The 21,492-nt window shown below is 40.8% G+C and overlaps 1 protein-coding gene, 1 non-coding gene and 1 pseudogene across 2 annotated transcripts in view; all 3 read left to right on the top strand.

Annotated features, from left to right (window-relative positions):
* PLAA (phospholipase A2 activating protein) overlaps nt 1-20,214 on the top strand; it is a 47,601-nt gene extending 27,387 nt beyond the window's left edge. The window contains exons 9-14 of the mRNA XM_056116982.1: nt 1,032-1,251; nt 5,429-5,503; nt 8,328-8,396; nt 12,595-12,696; nt 17,512-17,676; nt 19,484-20,214. Of these exons, the coding sequence (XP_055972957.1) occupies nt 1,032-1,251; nt 5,429-5,503; nt 8,328-8,396; nt 12,595-12,696; nt 17,512-17,676; nt 19,484-20,049 (1,197 nt within the window). The 3' untranslated portion in view covers nt 20,050-20,214. The remainder of the gene's footprint in view (nt 1-1,031; nt 1,252-5,428; nt 5,504-8,327; nt 8,397-12,594; nt 12,697-17,511; nt 17,677-19,483) is intronic.
* LOC130026720 (small nucleolar RNA SNORA70) lies at nt 2,902-3,042 on the top strand. Its single transcript, XR_008792914.1, has one exon. It is a non-coding gene; the product is annotated as a small nucleolar RNA SNORA70 (small nucleolar RNA).
* On the top strand, nt 18,591-18,742 carry LOC130026762 (uncharacterized; annotated as a pseudogene).
* Nucleotides 20,215-21,492: the final 1,278 nt, after the last annotated feature.

The following is a 21,492-nucleotide window of genomic DNA, read 5'->3' as shown; positions in this document are numbered from 1 at the left end:
TATGCTTGTAGAGGCTCATGGTCACCAGGGTTCCATCTGGAGAAGGCGGGATGCAGCACCTACTCCATCTGGGACTTCCCGGTGATCTCAGCTCTGTTTGGGACCTGGAGCATTCTCCGGGAGCTGTGGAGCTTCCCAGCGGTTTTCTTCTCTGTTGCTGTGTGCTGTAAAGATGGCGCTGGGGGGCGGGTTGTGGGCGTGACTTCCGGAATCAGAGGTTACCTGGGAGCCAGGGCAGTCCCGGCAGTTTGGAATAAAAGTCCTGGTTCCTGCATGCTTGAGCTAAGCTGCTTGTAGAGGCTCCTGGTCACCGGGGTTCCATCTGGAGAAGGCGGGATGCGGCACCTACCCCATCTGGGACTTCCCGGTGATCTCGGCTCTGTTTGGGACCTGGAGCATTCTCCGGAAGCTGTGGAGCCTCCCAGCGGTTTTCTTCTTCTTTTTTTTTTTTTTCTGTTTTAAAGTATTAAAGGCTTTCTTTACCCTTTTTCTGCCTGATTTTTTTGTTTGAAGAATTCCCTATTTGTATTAACGTTTCTCCACAGAGGGAGAGCTGCATTTGTTAGACATCCTAGTCATTTTTTGTCTAGGTGTTACTGTGGATAAGCTATTCCCAACCACTCGGAGTAGGACTTTTTGTGGCACCTTTAGTCTTAGTACTTCAATGATACGTCACATTTAAGGACATAAGAGATGCTGATAACCCCAATATTTTTAAGTTACTGGGACATGGTAACAGCTAATAATTTTGACCTGAAATCAGCCACTGCAGATTTTTCTTTTGCCTTGGAATTAAGATGTTGCAGCCCATTCCCCAACACTACCTCCAGTGAAATAAGAATTTTGCAGCAAGTGCAGATAGTTGCTAATATTGTCATTATATGCCAAGTAGAATGTAGCATAGCAGTATTGACAAGGATGAGACAGTTTAATTGTTAACGACTATGACATCTGTGTGTGTGTATATGCTATTAAAATATATGAACAGATAAGTTAGTAATCATTTATCTCCTTTTTATATTCCTCTTAAGGAATTTGATTATGTTTTCTCAATTGATGTTAATGAAGGTGGACCATCTTATAAATTGCCTTATAACATCAGTGATGACCCCTGGTTAACAGCATATAACTTCTTACAGAAGAATGATTTGAATCCTATGTTTTTGGATCAAGTGGCTAAATTTATTATTGATAACACAAAAGGTCAAATGTTGGGTCTTGGGAATACCAGTTTTTCAGATCCATTTACAGGTAAGTTGGGATTTGTGTTGTTTTCCATAAATGTTGGTGTTCCTTCCCTTTTCTGATGCATTTAAACAATCATTAGAATTAGATGCTTGTGTAAAAACCAAGGGTTACGGCAGGTTTTTACTTTTCAAGGATGTTTTGCAAGCAAAGCTGAGGTGGACGGTGGGCCTGCCCTGGAAGTGCTCAGCCTATTGGGCCAGTGGTTCAGTGTGAGAATCAAAGAATGAGATCTGACTCAGTTTCTGCAGGGCCAGGGCTGGCCTGGTCTACTCTGGCAGTTTTGGGGAGAGTTCTAACTGGGTCAGCTGCATTAAGGAATGCCACTTAATCTTTGTACTATCTCTTCAGCCCCTGCTTCCTGCACACCCCCCCCCGCCCAGTTTTTATTTAGGCACTGTTGCCACATTTCATATTTTTAAGCTTCAAATTATGTATTCTGTGTGTAACAAAATAATTGTGAATTGTTCTCTTTCTAAAATACAGCCACATTATAAACTATGTAAAATTAAGAAGTCTTAATTGAGTCACTTGAAAGGAAAAGAAAGTTCCTTTATGTAGTTGTTTTATTTAAAAATAATGATTTGGGACCAGAGCGATAGTACAGTGGGGAGGGTACTTGTGTTGCATGCAGCCAATCCAGGTTCGATCCCGGGCATCCCGTATGATCCCTTAAACACTGCCAGGAGTAGTTCCTGAGTGCAGAGCCAGGAGTAACCCTGAACATCACTGGTGTGACCCAAAAAGCCAAAAAAAAATTTTTTTTTTAATAAAATAACTATTAGGAAAAAATACATATTGGAGGAGGATAGTATAGCAGCTAAGACTCTTGCCTTGCACATAACTGACCTGCATTCAATTCCTGGCACTAATAAGGTCCTCCGAACTCCTTAGGAGTGATCACCAAGCACAGAGCCAGTATTAAGCCCTGAGCACTGCTGAGTCTGATTCAAAAACCCAAACATAAAAATAACCATTTATGTGACTAGAGATATGATCTGGGATTCAGGAGCTTGCCTGGCATAATAGTTGACCCTGGTTCAATTCCTGGTTCTGCCTCTGGTTCCCGAATTAGCACTGGAAGTAGCCCCTAAGCACCCCTTTCCACTTCTCAAAGATTCCAAAACAAACTAAAAATATTGGGGGGGACTGGAGAGATAGTAGAGAAGTAAGACACTTGTTTTGCATGTGCCACTTCAGCTACGATCTTGCTTTACAGCACCACATATGGCCCCTTTGGACCATGAGGGGTCTCTTCTGAACATAGAACCATCACCCCTGAGCACCACCAGGTATAGCCCCAAACCAGAATTAACAATATGAGGAACTTGGAATGCCTCCATGGTACTGCACCTTTATTGCAGACAGAGTTCAAATTTCTTTTTGATTTTTGATTTGGGGCCACTCTTGGCAGTGATCAGGGCTTGCTCCTGCCTGACTTGGGGGACCATAACCCAGGTCCAATTAGGGCCAGCCACATGCATGACTAGTGACCTACTCACTGGTTTATTGCTCCAGCCCCAGTGTTTGATTTCTGCCCCGCATCTCAAGTATAGGCAATGTTTGCAGAACTGTGTATGGCTTAGTGTGTACAAACTCCAGTCCTCACATCAGTAAATGGGAAAGAAGGGGCTTAAATAAACTAAAATTCTTTTGCTGCAGCTAGTTAAGCAAACCAGCTTCTTTTCCCCATGGCCTTGTATGCAATGACTTGAGTAGCTTCTTCCTCTGTAGTGTATGGAGCCTTTTGCTATGTCATTTGCCCTAATGCTTCAAAAGTGGACATTTATGTCTGATCTCATACACCCACCCTCCAACCCTCACCCCAAACTCTGTTCATGAACTGTCTTTGGAAAATCTCAGGGCACAGTGGTCAGGATCCACTTAAGTAATTGTGTTGCTGCAGTGCACTGTAGAATAAAGAATATAGGATTAAGGCCTTACACAGAAACAGGTCCCGGTTCCTTCTTGCTTGCCAAAAGAGCCACATATCCAGGAAATGAAGTTTTACCAAAGTGTAACTATTTTGAGCAAAAGAGATAGCTCAGAAGCTGAACGCGTGCTTTACCAGTCACCAGCACCATGTAGTTTTCTGAGTACAGTTGGGGGCGACCCCTACGTTCTGCCAGGTGTGGCCCTAAATCGGAGGTGGGGCTGGGCATTTATATGGTTGGTGGGGGCTGAAGTGCATCTCAGTAGAATGAATGCTTTGCATTAATAATATGCTGGGTCTCATTCCTGCTACCCAAGTGGGGGTCTGTTTGGGCATTATTATTAAATAGAAACCAGTTTTCATCTGAGGCTAATTTGTGTAGAAAATCCAGTACTGAACCTGTTGACTATTTTATTTTCTATTTAAAGTCTGAAATATTATAAGTAGGATTATGTTCTCATACCAGTTTATAAATTATAATCCTAGTAGAATTTTTCTGTTTTGGGTTCTGGGAACTGAAGCCATGGTACAGAAGTAAAATGCTTCCTCTTAGGTACAGGTACAATTTGAAATTTACAATTTATTGCTAATGTTTTCCTTTTGTCATTATACTCATATTCTCTTTCCCTCTTAAGTTTTATGTACATCTCCCCTTTTTCTCTTCAAAATACTTTATATTCTCAAATTTATTTTTTTCTCCTAGTTCATTATTCCGTTGCTCATTCACATTCGTTGCTCATTCATATGATAAAACTGATCTCACTTGCAGGCTGACTTAGAATCTTAGACTGAGTTAGTACTGCACTATAAATAATGTAAGTCCACCACTAGGGGTCCTGCACTGCACTGCACTGCACTGTCCTTTCGTTATTCATCGATTTGCTCCAGCGGGCCCAATGACATCTCCGTTGTGAGACTTGTTACTGTGTTTGGCATATCAGATACATCACGGGTAGCTTGCCAGGCTTTGCTGTGCAGGTGAGAAACTCTTGGTAGCTTGCTGGTCTTTCTGAGAGGAGCGGAGGAATCAAACCTGGGTTGACCGGGCTTGCAAGGCAAGCGCCCTACCCACTGTGCTATCGCTCCAGTCCCCACTAGGGGTAGTGAAAAAGAGCACGTATAGGTAGGAGAGGTCGTTCACAGCACTGGAGAACAACCGGTTCAGTCTCCTGGCTTGATGTGCCCTATGGTCATCCTAAGCTCCAATAGCCATGGCCAGTGTGTTCATTACTTGGATAAATATATCGTATAAGTTCAGGTTTCAGTGCAAAAGAATAGAACATTAGGACCAAAGAGATAATAAGCAGGCAGGCCAGTTGTCTTGTACCAAGTGATCCAAATTTGATCCCTTGTGCTGCATATGGACCCCAAGCACCACCAGGAATGATTCCTGAGTGCAGAGCCAGTGATAAGCCCTTAGCACATGTAGGCATGGCCCAATCCCTCCCATCCACCAAAAAAAAAGCATAAACATAGATTACATATAGTATCATGTAAGCTATTTTTTAGGGCAGACATCTAATAATAAAGCAGTTAGCTCGGGAAATAAGAAAACTATTTGACCTTTTTTTTTATTTTTCTCTTTGATATATAAGCATCTTTACATCCATCCTTTTATGGCAGCCTCTGATTGTTTTCCTAAAGGTTCTAACAAAACATATTCACACACATCACACCTTTGTAAATGTATACGTACAAGTCCGTTTCCTTTGTGGCATTCCCACTTAAAATTCTGTTCCCCAGTACTTTGTAAGCTTTGGTGGATGAAAGCAATCTTATTCCCTGCTGGATCCAAAATACTGAATGCACTGTTTGACACATGAATTAATGAATATAGGGGATCTATAAAAGATTATCATTAATGCCTGTGGTTTTATTGCAACAACGACAGCAGGATTTCTAGTGGATTTGTATAGGAATAAGTGTTGATTTTTATGTGTATATTACATAGGTCAGAGACCACCTATAAAAATGTCTTTATTGTTGAATTCCTAATTATTGTAAATGTGTAAGTGCGGGAGCTAAGTAATAGCTGTATCAATGTTATGACAGAACTGAGATACTCACTGAAATCTTAGTTTTAGTGCTTTGAAAACTAAATGATTTCCAGTCTATTAGTCTATCATCTGGTCTTGCTCTTCTCTTTTTCTAGAAAAATGAAAAAAAAAAAGTTCTCTCCTAATGAGAGCTTTTAGCCATTTGTGAAATTCAAATTTTTGGCCTATTTCAGCTTTTCCTTTGTGTGCACAGGTGGTGGTCGGTATGTTCCAGGCTCTTCCTCTGGATCTTCTAACACAGTGCCTGCAGCAGCAGATCCTTTTACAGGTGGGATGCAGTTTTGATTCAATACAGTTCTGTGATAATTTTATAGCATTTGTATGGTTTTACATTTTGAAATGTAATTCATAACTGATAATTGCCTGTATCTGTATTGACGAATCTCCTTTAACTTCTCGGTTTTTTTTTTTTGGTTTTTATTGTTTTTTTTTTTTTTTTTGCTTTTGCTTTTTTCCCGAGTGATTTTGTAGCTTTCCTCATGACTTTTAAATATTAATAGAGCACACCGTTTTCTGCGTTGGTACTTCTTGCAGAGCAGAGTAGTTAAAGGCATAGGTGTTAGAGTCAGACAGACTTGGTACAAACTCTGGCTCTACCATTTACTTGCTATGAGAAGTCAGCAAGTTGCTTAACCTGTCTGAGCCTATTTTTTTTATCTGTGAAATTAGATAATAGGGGACCCCATCAGCCAAGACACAGCATGAGTGCTCTCACTGGCGAGCTGCTTCACGAACAGAGGATCCAGGTTGAGTCCCTGATACTGGATGCAGCAGTGCAATCAAGAAGTCTGCCCAGGCATATTTGCCTTAGCATGGAAGGAGGCAGTCCACACAGCTATCCAGGACTAGTCTTCCTAATCTAACTTATTAGTGGCCTTCATGAAGCCCTGGAACTGTTGCTGTATCTCCTCAAAGTGACTTTAATTACCAAGGTATGCATGCCTCGGCATCACCACTCCTGGAAAAAAATTGTCAGACTTGGACTTCAGTGCAGCCGAAGAAGTCTTTGTTTTCAGAATAGCTTTGGGTATAATTTATGATGCTGTGGCTGGATCTTCAGCCAGCATTCCTGAACTATATGCCGAAGTTGGGAAGAGATTCATAACATTTATGGAATCTGTTAAATTTCCAAATTGCTCCTAAAGTGACAGTGTGCAATTTTGTCTCAGCCATAGACTCAACTGGCACACAGCCTTGGGTCAGTTGTGAAATGTTCTTCGTGAACTTCCTTACTTCTTGAATGAATTGATAGCTCAGATGAAAATAGCTTCACCCTGTGCATTAGCTACCAGTATCTTACAATAACCAACTCTCAAGCCAAGTGTTGTGATGGTACAGTGGCTGTGAAACAAGTCTTGGAGGACAGTGCAGTTTGGACGGATAGTAAGGATTGGAAGAGTAGATAGAGGACGGCCTTCTCTACCAGCTTATTCAGGCAGAGTGATGCCCTAAAACCTAGAATAACAGAGATCCTGAATCTCATTGGCAGAAATCTCATTTGACCAGAAAGAACATACCAACCTTCAAACAATACCAACAAAATCAAGAATACTCCTGGGCCTTCATAATAGGAGCATGTCTCATGGTTGCACAGTGTCAGTAAATATGAAGATGTAGTGATTATGTAGATAAGGCAAGGTAGCATACTATATTTCTAAGGGAAATTAGAATTATTAAAATATTTGAACCACACTGTTAAAAAATAGCAATGTTATATTGAGTCAATATGAATTATATGGTATGATACATGTCAAATATTTAGCAAAGGCCTGGAATATATAAGCCATCAGTATATGATAGCTACCATTGATGTTGCTCCCCCAATTTTACCAGTAACATGGGGGTCAAAAAATTTTCCCATCTGAATTACAGCTTAAGGTCAGTGTCTTAATTCTTTTTTTCTTTTCCTTATTTATATGATTCTCAAATGTCTAATCTGAATGCTTATTTTAAATAGTTATCATGAGGTCTTACCCACAGAGCTTATACACACACATTCGTGAGGACATTAGAAATATTGATACATTGGTCTGTCAGTAAGAGATTTTGATGAAATGATATTGAGTATGGTTTGCTGTTAAGTAGTTTCTAAAGTTTCCTGAGTTTCCAAAGTGAAGCCATTTGGAAAATCACTAGGTTTTATGATACGGGCAGGTTCTAGAAACCTGCTTGTTGACCAGATGATTTATTCTAGAGGTTACAGAATAAAATTTGGGAAAATGTTGTGCATCACTGCCTTTTAATGCCTTTTACTGCCTTGGTCTAGTTATTCACCTTACTCTTCTAAAACAGTGTGAAGAATAATAATAATGTTTCTCATACTTAAATGACTATATGAATATGAGGTGGTTTTGCATGCCAGTTGTAGAAAAAGCTTGACAAATTCACTTAGAGTTTTTTTTAATTATTTTAACTAATCTTATTTAAATCTGTGTTTGGTTTTTCTCCTTGAGTCACATCAGCAATATGAACTCCTAGCTCTTAAATCCAGAGGGGCTAAACATTATGTTCATGATTCTGAAAAATAGCTCGTTTCTATTTCTCACAAAGGGTGATTTAGGCTGTGAATATGTCCAAATTCTCCTACTTCTCCCAACACTTGTTTTTAAAGTTCTTTTCCCTGTCTAATGAGACAGTCACAAGTTTATCTCTCACATGAGACGAAACTTCTGTCATAACATCCCAAACCATTCCCTTGTCTCACTTGTCTCACTTCCGCCAGTTCTTTTTGCCAGCATTCCTGTGTCCTTATTTTAATAGCTTAATGTTTCTTTTTTTTTATCATTCTCTTTACTTTCTTACTAATCCACTATGGCTTTGTAATTTATTAAACTTTGTATTTATAAAGTATGAGGCACCTAATGTTCGTTTTGTTGTTTCAGAATTACTTTTTCTGACTAGTATTTTTGGGTACTGTACATTGTCAGGTACCCGTCAGAGCATTTCTCTGGATTAAATGTACAGCTTGCTCTGTGTATAAAATGCCATAGTTTGACTAATATTGAAATAATGTATTCTATGTACAGAATGAGCAATTTGAACTTTGTAATACAGTTACCTTTGTTTACTATTGTAGTATTGTTCTATTTTAGGTAGTGGTCGTTACGTGCCAGGTTCTGCAAGTGTGGGAGCTACCATGCCTGGAGTTGATCCCTTTACTGGTACATATTCTTCGTTTCTTTTTTTTCTTCTTCTTCTTCTTTAAAAATGTAAAAAAAAAAAAAAAAGGCCACAGTGATATGATAGTACAGCAGGTGGACATTTGCCTTGTACATACAAGCCTTGTAGCTGACCTGAGTTTGACCCTCAAAACCACACCAAGGGTAAGCCCTGTGCGCAGAGGCAGGAGAAGCTCTGAGTACCGACAAGTGTGGCCCAGAAACAAATAAAAATTATTGAAACATTCACGTAATGAAAGACTGTCAAATTGGTTTCTTTCTTAGGGACCCTCCTTCACTGCTGGTGGGAATGCCAGCTGGTCCAACCCTTTTGGAAAACTGTATGGACGATTCTCAAAAAATTAGAATTTGATCTCCCATTTGACCCAGCTGTAGCACTCCTGGGAATATATCCCAGAGAGGCAAAAAGGTATAGTCGAAGTGACATCTGCAATTGTTTGTTCATTGCAGCACTCTTTACAATAGCCAGAATCTGGAAAAAACCTGAGTGCCTGAGAACAGATGACTGGTTAAAGAAACTTTGGTACATTTACACAATGGAGTACTATGTAGCTGTTAGAAAAGACAGAAGTCATGAAATTTACATACAAGTGGTACTACATGGAAAGTATCATGTTTTAAGCGAAATGTGTCAGAAAGAGCGGGATAGACACAGAAAGATTGCATTCATCTGGGGAACATAAAGCAACAAAAAGGGAGACTAACACCCAGGAATGGCTGAGATTAGTACCAGGAATTTTGCTCCATGACTTGAAGGCCAGCCACACGTGCTAGGGGAAAAGGAAGCTCAGATAGAGAAGAGAGCAACAAATAAAGGGTGTTGGGAGGACCCTCCCAGGGTGGGAGAGGCATGCTGAAAGTGGTCTATAGACCAAACATGATTGCCACTCAGTGCCTCTCTTGCAAAACACAGTACCCAAAAGAAGAGAGAGAGAACAAGGGGGAATACCCTGCCACAGAGGCAGGGTGGGATGGGGTAGGGGTGGGGGGTGGGGGGGATGCTGGGACCCGTGGTGGTGGAGGATGGGCACTGGTGGAGGGATGGGTACTTGATCATTGTATAACTGAAACCCAAGCACAAAAATTTATAAGTCTATAACTGTACCTCATGGTGTTTCACTAATAAAAAAATTTTAAAAAAAAATAATGTGAGGCGAGAGAGTGGGAGAAGTATTCGAGAGAGAACACAGGCTTCTCTGGAATAGAGATAGGCAAGGAAATAAACGTGTGAGTAAGAAAAAAAAAAGAAAAAGAGAAAGCACTACATTACATGTCAAATTTTTACATTTATAAAGAAGTAGCTATTTTTTAATATTATGACAAGATTATTATAAAAATAAATACTCTGAGATAAAAACTCTGATATAATGAGTTTTCAAATACAGACATAAATAATGAAGTGTGTTTAGAAAACATTTGTATTAATATAGAGAATATTGTTGATGCCTTATTAAGCATCTCTCTTATATAAAAAAAATTGGTTTCTTTCTTGATTCAGAACTTTCTATATCAAGTAAATCAAGACCAGAACTTATCTCAGTCTGTCAGTCTGGCTTCTGAAGTCTTGAGAATTTTATCATTATTACATACCTGAGGATTTCTTTTTTCTTTTCTTTTTTTTTAAATTATGCCACAGTGAGATACACAGTTACAAAGTTGTTCATGATGCGTTTTAGTCATGTGATGTTTCAATTCCCATCTTTCACCAGTGTACATTTCCCACCCCCAGTGGTCTGAGTTTCCCTCCGCCACCCCCACCCCCACCTGCCTCTATGATACTCTTTTCTTGTACTTTTCCTCTCTCTCTCTCTCTCTCTCTCTCTCTCTCTCTCTCTCCCCCCCTCCTTCCCCCGTACCCCCCCCCCCCCCAGTTCCTTTGGGCATTACGATTTGCAACACAGATACTGAAAAGTTATCACGTATACTGCTTTACCCACTTTCAACTCTTACTTGTCCAGAGTGATCATTTCTAACTATGAATGTCATAAAGGTCCCTTCTCAGTCCTAACTGCCCTACACCTGGGGTACTTGGGACCAGAGAGAGAACACGTACCTTTGCATGCAGGTGGACCAGATTTGATTCCCAGCACTGCATGTCTCCTGCGGTAAGCTGAGACAATAGTGCCTGAGTAGCACTTGAGCACCAGACCTTGTGGCCCAGGAGCAAAACACACAAAAAGTACTTCAGTGGCCTGGGGTGATTTTCAGTGGTAGAACACTTGCCTTTTGTATGAGGTGGAGTTAAAAACTACCAACTCAACTGTTGCCAACTCAGGTAGAGGGGGAAAAGAAATTTAACGAACCTCATTGAAGAACTTTTTAATTTAGTCTTATATTTCTCTAGATTGAGACCTTAGCAAAGTTAATTTCATAATCTTCCACTGTGGTTCTAATTCATCCAGAGTTGAAAAATGCCATTCTATTATAGTGTGGCAGGTTTCCTCACTTCACTTACAGAATCTGTTTATCAGTTTGTTGGGAGGGCAATTGTGGTGTTTTTTGTTGTTGTTGTAGTTGTTGTTTTGAGGGTTTCCTGTTTGTATATTTTGTGCTACACCCAAGCGATGCTCAGGGCTCTGTGTTAAGAGATTACTCCGCTGTCCTCTGGCAGTGCTTAGGGGACCATAGGTGGTGCTGGAAATTTATACCAGGTCAGCTGCATGCAAACCAGCTTAGGATACCTTATACCTTTACTGTCTTTCCACCTTTGCTGAACTTATTCCCTGTACTATTTTGTTTTCATCATCAGATTCTAAATTTTGATCACTGTAAATAGGAAATTAGTGAAAATGTGGCCCTGGGAGATGGTTCAGTGGCTTTAGGCCGCGAGTTAGTCAAACTTCCTCACCGCTTGTCCACACAGAAGCAATCCTCTTTGGGAGCCTCTGTGGGAAAGGACACAGAAGAAGGGTTCAGTGGCTTAAAGAACTGTCCAGGGTAAGTTTGAGTTAGGTTATCTTAAGCCTCTTGCCACTCGGGCCAGTGAAATCCTGACAGGCTCAAGTCCTGGAAAACCCTGAGAAGAGAGTTGGGAGGAAGCAAGTAAAAACTGTATCAAAAACTAAGACCCTAGTTCTTTGAGAACTATATAACTTGAAAGAATTTGCTAAAATGCAATAGAAAATGATTTTTGAGAAAATGACAATGCATACTTGAAGTAAGCAAAACAAAAAATAAAATAGAATTTATTATGTCTTAGGGAAGATGAGAAAGGAAAGTTTCCTAATTGTTTTATTTTCTTTTTAAAATTATTATAATTTAGATTTAGTCTTGGGCTGGAGCAATAACACAGCGGTAGGGCGTTTGCCTTGCACGCAGCCAACATGGCCCACCCGAGTTCGATTCCTCCACCCCTCTTGGAGAGCTTGGCAAGCTACCGAGAGTATCTCGCCCCCATGACAAAGCCTGGCAAGCTACCCGTGATGTATTCAATATGCCAAACACAGTAACAATAAGTCTCATGATAGAGACGTTACTGTGCCCGCTCGAGCAAATTGATGAACAACAGGAGGACTGTGGACTGTGACTAGATTTAGTCTTAAATTTATGGAAGAAATAAGAGATAAGAAATTGATGGAGCTAGAGAGATAGTATAGCAAGTAAGGCACTTGCTTTGCACAAGGCCAACCTGACTTCAATACCCAAGCGTACCAGGAGTAATCCCTATGTGTAAAACTAGAAGTAAACCCTGAGCTCAGCCAGTGTGGCCCAAGAGCAAACAATCAAAAGCATTAAAAGACATTGATTTGTATTTAAATTCAAATTCTAAACTTGTTTATGAGAAAAAATATAGTAAATAATAGAATCTTGCGAACAACTTTTTTCTTTAATTTCTCAGGTTGCTTGGCTGGAGCGATAGCACAGCGGGTAGGGCGTTCGCCTTACACGCGGCCAACATGGCCGACCCGAGTTCGATTCCTCCGCCCCTCTCGGAGAGCCCGGCAAGCTACCGAGAGTATTTGATATGCCAGACACAGTAACAACAAAGTCTCCAATGGAGACGTTACTGGGCCCGCTCGAGCAAATCGACGATCAACGGGAGGGCCTTTACCTTTACCTTTTTACCTTGTTATTTTATTGGGTGAACAGAATAATTATATATCAATAATTGAGAAAAGTTGATTAATCAATTAAAATCAACACTCCTTATGATTTTCATCGATTTCTCTTCTGAAAATAGGAAATAGTGCTTATCGATCAGCTACATCTAAAACAGTGAACATTTATTTCCCTAAAAAGGAGGCTGTCAGTTTTGATCAAGCAAACCCTACGCAAATTTTAGGTAAGTGTATTTTAATAACTTAGTGTATTTACATATTATAGATGTTCTTCAGGAATTTTATGCTGAAGACATTCTGTGGTATTGCATAAATGCTGATTGTAAACAGATAACTTGACGATGAACCCATAATACTTTGTAAGAAGCCTTGTGCAGATATACTTTATGATGACTTTAGTGACAAAAAATGAGAATAATTATGTCATCTCCCAATCATTTGATGTTTCAGAAAAATGAAAACATACAAATAAAACATTTTTTTAAAAATAATATTTTGTTTTTTAAACATTAATGAGGGGTTGTCTCCAAGCTCTTATAAGTGTGACCTCTAAACCTTCATAATATAATAATAAGCCAGGAAGATAGTGTAGAGGATAAGTCACCTGTTTTATATGTACCTGGTCCCAGTTTAGTCTCTGGCACTACATGTGGTCCCCTGAGCATTGCCACAGTTAATGCTTGAACACCGCCAGGAATGGCCAGTCCCCACCTCTAAACTTAAGTTTAAAATTAATGAACCTTCGGATAATAACAGACTAAATTAGCCATCAGAAATGAAACTGATGGGCTCCGAGATAAAGTACAGCAGGAAGGGCACTTCCCTTCCATGGCTGACCCACGTTTGATCCCTGGCATCCCATATGGTTCCTGAGCATTGCCAGGAGTGATTCCTGAGTGCCGAGCCAAAAGTAACCTCTGAGCATTGCCAAGTATGAGCTGAGAACAAAAACACCAAAAAATAAAACTGATTGCTTAGTGGGTTGAGCACATGCTTCTGGAGGTCCAGGTTCTATCCCTACCACTGCATGGTCTTCTGAGTTCCCTGAGGAACAACCCTAATATGGAGATGAGTTGTTGAGAGTACTGCTGGGTGTGACTGCTGAATAAATGAATAAAACTACTGTAGATCATGGATATAAGCTGCAAGAGAGCCCTTGCCTTGCATGTGTGAGACTCAAGGTTTAACCTTCAAAATCACCGTCACTCAAAAAAGGACCTGCTCAGTTGGCTGTAAGGACTTTTTGCCATTAATTTGTTTATTCAAAAACAAAAGAGTATTTCTAGGGTAAACGTTAGCTCCATTAGCCCCAGAAATTTAGTTGCAATAAAGATAACATGGGCTGGAGTGATAGCACAGCGGGTAGGGCGTTTGCCTTGCACGCAGCCAACATGGCTAACCCAAGTTTGATTCCTCCGCTCCTCTTGGAGAGCCTGGCAAGCTACCGAGAGTATCTCGCCCGCATGGCAAAGCCTGGCAAGCTCCCTGTGACGTATTTGATATGCCAAACACAGTAACAACAAGTCTCACAATGGAGACGTTACTGGGCCCGCTTGAGCAAATCAATGAACAGCGGGAGGACAGTGACAGTGAAAGATAACATTCATATTAAAATACATGATTTTTTAAAAAGTTGGTGGTAACCTTTGTAGTAATTGGTAATCATTAGTAAAGGTAAAGGTAAAGGCCCTCCCGTTGATCATCGATTTGCTCGAGCGGGCCCAGTAACGTCTCCATTGGAGACTTTGTTGTTACTGTGTCTGGCATATCGAATACTCTCGGTAGCTTGCCGGGCTCTCCGAGAGGGGCGGAGGAATCGAACTCGGGTCGGCCATGTTGGCCGCGTGTAAGGCGAACACCCTACCCGCTGTGCGTGCTGTATTTTATAAATAAAAATATACAATAAAATAAAAATATAAAAAATATTTATATTTTATAAATAAAAATATACTTTATTTTTCAAACCTCTGCATTTATCTCTCTTTTTAATAAAAATTGTGGGGCCACACTTGACATTGCTCAGGGCCTCCTTTGGCTCTGTGCTCAGGGATCACTCCTGGTGGTGCTCAGGCCAGCTTATTGGTGGCCAGGGATCAAATCCAGTTTGGCTGTGTGCAAGGCAAGCACCCTGCCCACTATACTATTTCTCCAGCCTCCCTCTTTGCATTTGTTGGAATAAATTTTTCTTTATTTAGTTTTGAGGCCACACACAACAGTTCTCAGAGTTTGCTCCCAATACAGAGTTCCAGGGTCATACCTGGCAGTACTTAGTTGGGACCATGATGTTTGGGGTTTTTTGAGGATGACGAAACACAACACTTACTTACAAGGGCTTACTCGTGGCTCTGTACTTAGGGATCACTCCTGGTGGGCTCAGGCCATATGGAGTGCCAGAGATCGAACTCAGATTGGCTGTGCACAAGACAAACGCCCTACTCGCTGTACTATTGCTCTTTTCTCAGGGTCATGCAGTGTTGGAGATCGTACCTGGGTCTCCTGCATGCATGCGTGTTCAACCCATTGAGATCTCTCTCCAGTCCTATGAAACTTGTTTTTAATATTTTATTAATATAAGATCTTTAGAGCGTTTGCCTTGCATGCGGCCGACACGGCCGACCTGAATTCGATTCCTCCGCCTCTCTCAGAGAGCCCAGCAATCTACCAAGAGAATCTCGCCCGCACGACAAAGCCTGGCAAGCTCCCCGTGACGTATTCAATATGCCAATCACAGTAACAAGTCTCACAGTGTTACTGGACCTGCTTGAGCAAATTGATGAACAATGGGAGGACAGTGACAGTGCCAAAAAATATTGAGGAAAATTTCTGTTAAGATTATTCAAAAAATACAAATTCTGGAAAAAAAATATTTTCTCTCAAACTTCTAAAAGCTCTTGGGATTTTTTATTCTTTTTTTTTTTTTCTTCTTTTTGGGTCACACCTTGCAATGCACAGGAGTCACTCCTGGCTCTGCATTCAGGAATTATCCCTGGCTGTGCTCAGGGGACCATATGGGATGCTGGGAATCGAACCCGGGTTGGCACTGTGCAAGGCAAATGCCCTCCCTGCTCTGCTATCACTCCAGCCCCCATTTTTTAAATTAATTTTGTTTGGGTTTTTTTTTTTTTTTTTTTTTTGCTTTTTGGGGATTTTTTTATTCTTTGAGGTAAATACTTTGGGGAAACGTCACTGATGAAAAAGATGTCCATATTGAAGGTGCATGTGAAAAGGTGAAGAAAATTGTAGTATGAAATGGAAATATGGTAAAAAGATACTCAAGTGTTTTTTAGATAATTTGATACCAAATATACACATAGGAAACTAAGGAATCAAATTATATACTACAAAAAGACATTGGACTGAGATTATTTCATTGATAGTTAGAAAGTTGGCATAAGTTGACCGAAACCTCTTAAAATTATGCAAACCTTAATCACTGGAAAAATAGGGGTTAAGATATATGTGGGTGTTTGTAATGTAATTTTGTTTGAAGATCTTTTACAGTAATTGCAGTTACAGTGTGGTTCTTTATTCAGAGTGAGGGCTGCAGAGATAGCTCAGATAGCTGGAGTGCATGCTTCGCATCCAAGGGCCTCAGATTCCACCCCAAGGTCTGCCAGGTTTATCCCTGGAAAATTCCAGCAAGACAGGGATGAGCTGTGCTGCAAGCAGTGCCAATCACAAGGCCTGGCATTAGTGACTATGCTCAGGCCCTCTGGAAATACTAATGAGCTTTGTCTTTATGGTCTTCCTCATGATCCATATTGGTTATTTTTATATAAAATGTTAGTTTTTATGTATATTCATTCATTCATTCATCATCCTGTTATTCGTCGATTGCCTCGAGCAGGCCCCAGTAACGTCTCTTTCATCCTAGCCCTGAGATTATATTCAAGGCCCTTTAGGAGAATGAGACCCATCATTGTTACTGGTATTTGGCATATTTGGTACGCCACGGGGAGTTTGCCAGACTCTGCCCTGTGGGCAGGCTACATTTGATAGCCTGCAAGTTTGTCCAAAGTAGGAATGGGATAATAAGATGTCATAAAAAGATGTCCTGATAAGATGCTGAGTGGCCGCGAATGCGGCTGCACGGTTCCGGGAGCTGGATTTTATAGTCTCTGAGTCTTGGCCGCTGATGGGATTACCCGGCGCCAGGGGGCCAGGTGGTGGGTGTGACCCCCGCCTACTGGAATTTGGAGGATCTGGGTGGAGGATGCTCAACTCCAATCCGAGTGGGCTTGGAGATCTCGGCCCCGGAACCCGCGTGGCTTTGTCTCTCTGCCAGTACCTTCATGTGTGCGGAGAGTGGTCTCGGCATGGTGGTGGCTGGTCCTGGAGGTCTTTGGCTGCCGGAGCCCTGGTCAGGGCGGGGAGGAAAGCTCAACCCGCTCCCCTCCAAGGGGTCCCGGCGAGCGAGGACAGTCAGGCGCGGGGGCAGAAGACTGCACTCTTCTCTTCCGAGATCTGGTTTTTATAGTCTCTGAGTCTTGGCCGCTGATGGGATTATACGGCGCCAGGGGGCCAGGTGGTGGGTGTGACCCCCGCCTACTGGAATTTGGAGGATCTGGGTGGAGGATGCTCAACTCCAATCCGAGTGGTCTTGGAGATCTCGGCCCCGGAACCCGCGTGGCTTTGTCCCTCTGCCAGTACCTTCATGTGTGCGGAGAGTGGTCTCTATCATTAATACAATGAAAAGGATTAACTCTGTATACAAACAGGTTTGGTTGATTGAAAAATGACTTCCTGTGTCCAGATTTTTCTACTGGACCCAGAAACACCAAGCCATTCTGTGGCTTTCTCAGTACAGATTGGAAAAGCTTCTGCCCATACACTGAAGCTATCAATAAGAACTAACAGATATTTATACCTTGAACATATGAGCATTTGATCATTTGCATGAGGTCAAGCTGCCGATCCACCTATAAGTTCCTTGATGCTGAACAGGTGCTGAAAAAACTTGAGCATCAAGTTTTTATGTATAATCTTTACCTAATTGCATAAAGACAGAGAATTTTGAAAATTTTGGTTTGGGGTTCTAGGTAAATTGAAGGAACTTAATGGAACTGCACCAGAAGAAAAGAAGTTAACTGAGGATGACTTGATTCTTCTGGAAAAAATACTGACTCTAATATGTGATAGTTCTTCAGAAAAACCCACAACCCAGCAACTGCAGATTTTGTGGAAAGCCATTAACTGGCCTGAAGGTATATTAATACTTTTTCTGTCTCAGTAAAGGGCTAGAGAGAGAGTACAGGCGGTACAGCACTTGACTAGCACGATGCCAACCCTGGTTCAGTCCTTCCGTACTGTGGGTTTCTCCTGCACTGCCAGGAGTGGCTCCTGAACGTGGTCAGCTGTGACTCAAAAAATAAAAAATATAATGTTGACAAAAAGCAGAAAGCACACTTTTACATTTCTAACATTACTGGAGTTTCTAGAATGAGTAAAATTTGCACTGCGGCTGGAGCGATAGCACAGCGGTCGGGCGTTTGCCTTGCACGCAGCCAACATGGCCGACCCGAGTTTGATTCCTCCGCCCCTCTCGGAGAGCCCAGCAAGCTACCGAGAGTATCTCGCCCGCACAGCAGAGCCTGGCAAGCTCCCCGTGACGTATTCCATCTGCCAGACACAGTAACAACAAAGTCTCCAATGGAGATGTTACTGGGCCCGCTCGAGCAAATCGATGATCAACGGGAGGGCCTTTACTTTACTTTTACTTTTACATATTTCCCATTGTAAAAAACTTGACGAAAGGAAACGTCTCCCACTAATCCATGGTGTGTTGTAAGAGAACCTAAAGGTAATTAATATAGCCATACATGTACCATTTTGTGTATTTTCAGGGCATTTGTCAACAAATTCTTTGTGGTCATTTAATTCTAGGATACCAATACTTGTTATAAGCTTTTTGCCCTTTTTTTCCCCCCCGCAAACAGGAGCCTCCCCAACAGTGCTTGAGGGCATTAGTGTTAGGCCGGGTGGTACTTTGGTGACATGCAGTGTCGGAGATTCAACTTAGAGGCTTGTGGATTCACACATATTTTCCACTCCTTAGTGCCAAGTCCCTGCCTTCTCCTGCCTCCTTATTTTTTTATTCACTTAAATATTAAATCTTCCTATACTTAACTAGTTGGGAGATACCATTATCATGAAGGTGGTTTTCTCAGGGCGTAGCTTGTTCATTGCACTCCTGGTGTGCTGACACCTGCAGTTTCCCCAAATGTGGGAAATTCAGCTACATAATTTGTAGTGAATGGGGGACTGCATTTAAAACAAAAAATAAATAAATGTCATTCTAATACTGTCCTTTCCTCTGTTGTTTCTTAATGGTACTTGTTGGGCAAACATGTCTTTTTTTTCCCCCCTGTAAAATGTTCCTATATTATAGATTTGACGGATCACTTCATTTGTTCTGTTTCTCATGATTATGAGAATCATGCTATGATTAGATTTTGGTTCAGTGGTGTTTTTGGTTTATTTTCTATTTTTGGATTGTGAGGTATATCTCTTACAGCTGATGCTACCTGATTGTCTAATAGGTTTATCCAGGTGGTGTCTACTTAATTCTCATAAACACTGTTTTAGTCTGTGTGTGTCCCTTGGAGTGGGTAGTTTTGGGACCACACCCAGTAATTTGTTGTGTGAAGTGACCATCCATGTGGTGCCCGGGATCTGACCAGGGCTGGTAATGTGCAAAGATAAGTGCTTGAACCCCTCATAGGAGATTATGGATCATATGGGATCAGTTCGTGATTTTTAACATCTGAAATGTTAGTATTTTCATTTTGTATCAAGAAAGTAGTCCTTGGTGCTGGAGCAGTAGTACAGCAGGTAGGGCATTTGCCTTGCTTATGACTGCCCATGTTCCATCCCTGTATCTCATACGGTACTAACTCCTGAGCACTGCTGAGTGTGGCATCAAAACAAAAACAAAAGTCTTTTTAGATTGAGTAATTGTCATAGGAATTGTCTGAATTTTCATAAATGTTAATGAATTTTTCTTTCTAACAGATATTGTCTTTCCTGCACTTGACATTCTTCGATTGTCAATTAAGCATCCCAGTGTGAATGACAACTTCTGCAGTGAAAAGGAAGGGGCTCAGTTCAGCAGTCACCTTATCAATCTTCTGAACCCAAAAGGAAAGCCAGCAAACCAGCTGCTTGCTCTCAGGACTTTTTGCAATTGTTTTGTTGGCGAGGCAGGACAAAAGCTCATGATGTCCCAGAGGGAATCACTAATGTCCCATGCAATAGAACTGAAATCAGGGAGCAATAAGAACATTCACATTGCTCTTGCTACATTGGCCCTGAACTATTCTGTTTGTTTTCATAACGACCATAACATTGAAGGGAAAGCTCAGTGCTTGTCTGTAATTAGCACAATCCTGGAAGTTGTACAAGACCTCGAAGCCACTTTTAGACTTCTTGTGGCTCTTGGGACACTTATCAGTGATGATACAAATGCTGTACAGTTAGCCAAATCTTTAGGCGTTGATTCTCAAATAAAAAAATATGCCTCAGTATCAGAACCAGCTAAAGTAAGTGAATGCTGTAGACTTATCCTAAATTTGCTGTAACACTGGGGAAGAGGGCTGAGATTTTAAATTGATTTGTGTTTTTTTTTTCTCACATTTTACATAACTGATGACATGATGAAAATAAAAATGCTGTGGATTAAGAAAAGTTTCAAATCTTGTAAGGGGGGTGGGGGAAACAAAGGAATAATAAAATTTTTGCACTGATGACTGAGAATTTCCTGTGTAATGTGGGTAGGTTTTTTAAGACCTTTGGAAACAAATTAAGGATGAACTATAATCAACAACCATAGTGGTATAATACCTTACCTGCACAGGAGCAGACACAAGAGCTTTTATTTATGCAGTACAGTTTCTCTTGTGCCCTAAACTGTTAACTGTTACTGGTTATCTCTACTTTCTGTTCTATGCGTTTTCATGCCTGATTTCCTTCAACAGTACAGATTCAGTTCAAAGTCTTATTTTATGATGACACCTTTACAAAAAATTTATGATTTTGTTATATAGTATTTCGTATATAATTTATACTACATATAAATAATTTTGTAAATGGAAAATGTATTGTTTGATCATTTTTAGATGAAACAAAAGGAAATTACTTCAGCTATATTAGGTTGTATATCAATTCAGATGACTTCAAATTAACTTTAGGTCGATATATGACTCAGTTTTATTATACTTCATTCTTAGAAGTAATGTTACTGTTCGTTACTCTTAATTTTTTAATTGTTTATTTTTGGTCATTTTTGTTCTTAAAGGGAGTTTAGAATGTGTTGCATTTTATTAGGCAGTTGTGCAAGGAAACATCTATCAAAGCCATTTGCATGTCCAGAGTCTTTCATGTGAAATTAGTATTTTGAAGCCCCTAACCATGGTCCAGGCACTGTGATTATCATTTTGATGTTACAATTGTCAAAACCCCTTAAGTGAAGAGTGATACCAGTATTTATGAAAGTAAGGGTAATGGAATGAATCGTGGTAGGTGGGGGGAAAAAAGGCATGCTATATTTTCAAGAAAAGGGAATCACAAAATTGTATCTGACAACATAATGGTTGGAATTCAGGAAAAATTTTGAACTCTGAAAGGCAAATAGGTAAAATACAGGAGGGATTTGTACTTTTTATTAAATTGTGACTTTCTGGTGTGTAGTCAAACTTGAAATACTCTGTGGTCTCAGTAGGACCCTTTGGTTTTATTTTTATTTTTTTGAATTGGGATTTACGTTGTCAAGACAATTTTAAATGGCAAAAATAAGAGGTCGATTCAGGGGCCAGAGAGAGTGTATAGCGGGTAAGGCTCTTGCCTTGCATGTGGCCGACCCAGGTTGGAAACCTGGCTCCCCGTATATGTTCCCCTGAGCCCCGCCAGAAGCAAGCCCTGAGCATCAGTAGGTGTGACCTCAAAACAGTTGATCCTGATCCTTCTGGTCCAATCACTATACACTGCTTTTGTGGTATATACCAAGTCTAGCATGTGATTACAAG

Source organism: Sorex fumeus, unplaced genomic scaffold, assembly GCF_029834395.1.
Source record: "Sorex fumeus unplaced genomic scaffold, SorFum_2.1 ptg000034l, whole genome shotgun sequence".
Taxonomy (NCBI): Eukaryota; Metazoa; Chordata; class Mammalia; order Eulipotyphla; family Soricidae; genus Sorex; species Sorex fumeus.
This window is presented reverse-complemented; position numbering and strand designations above follow the sequence as displayed.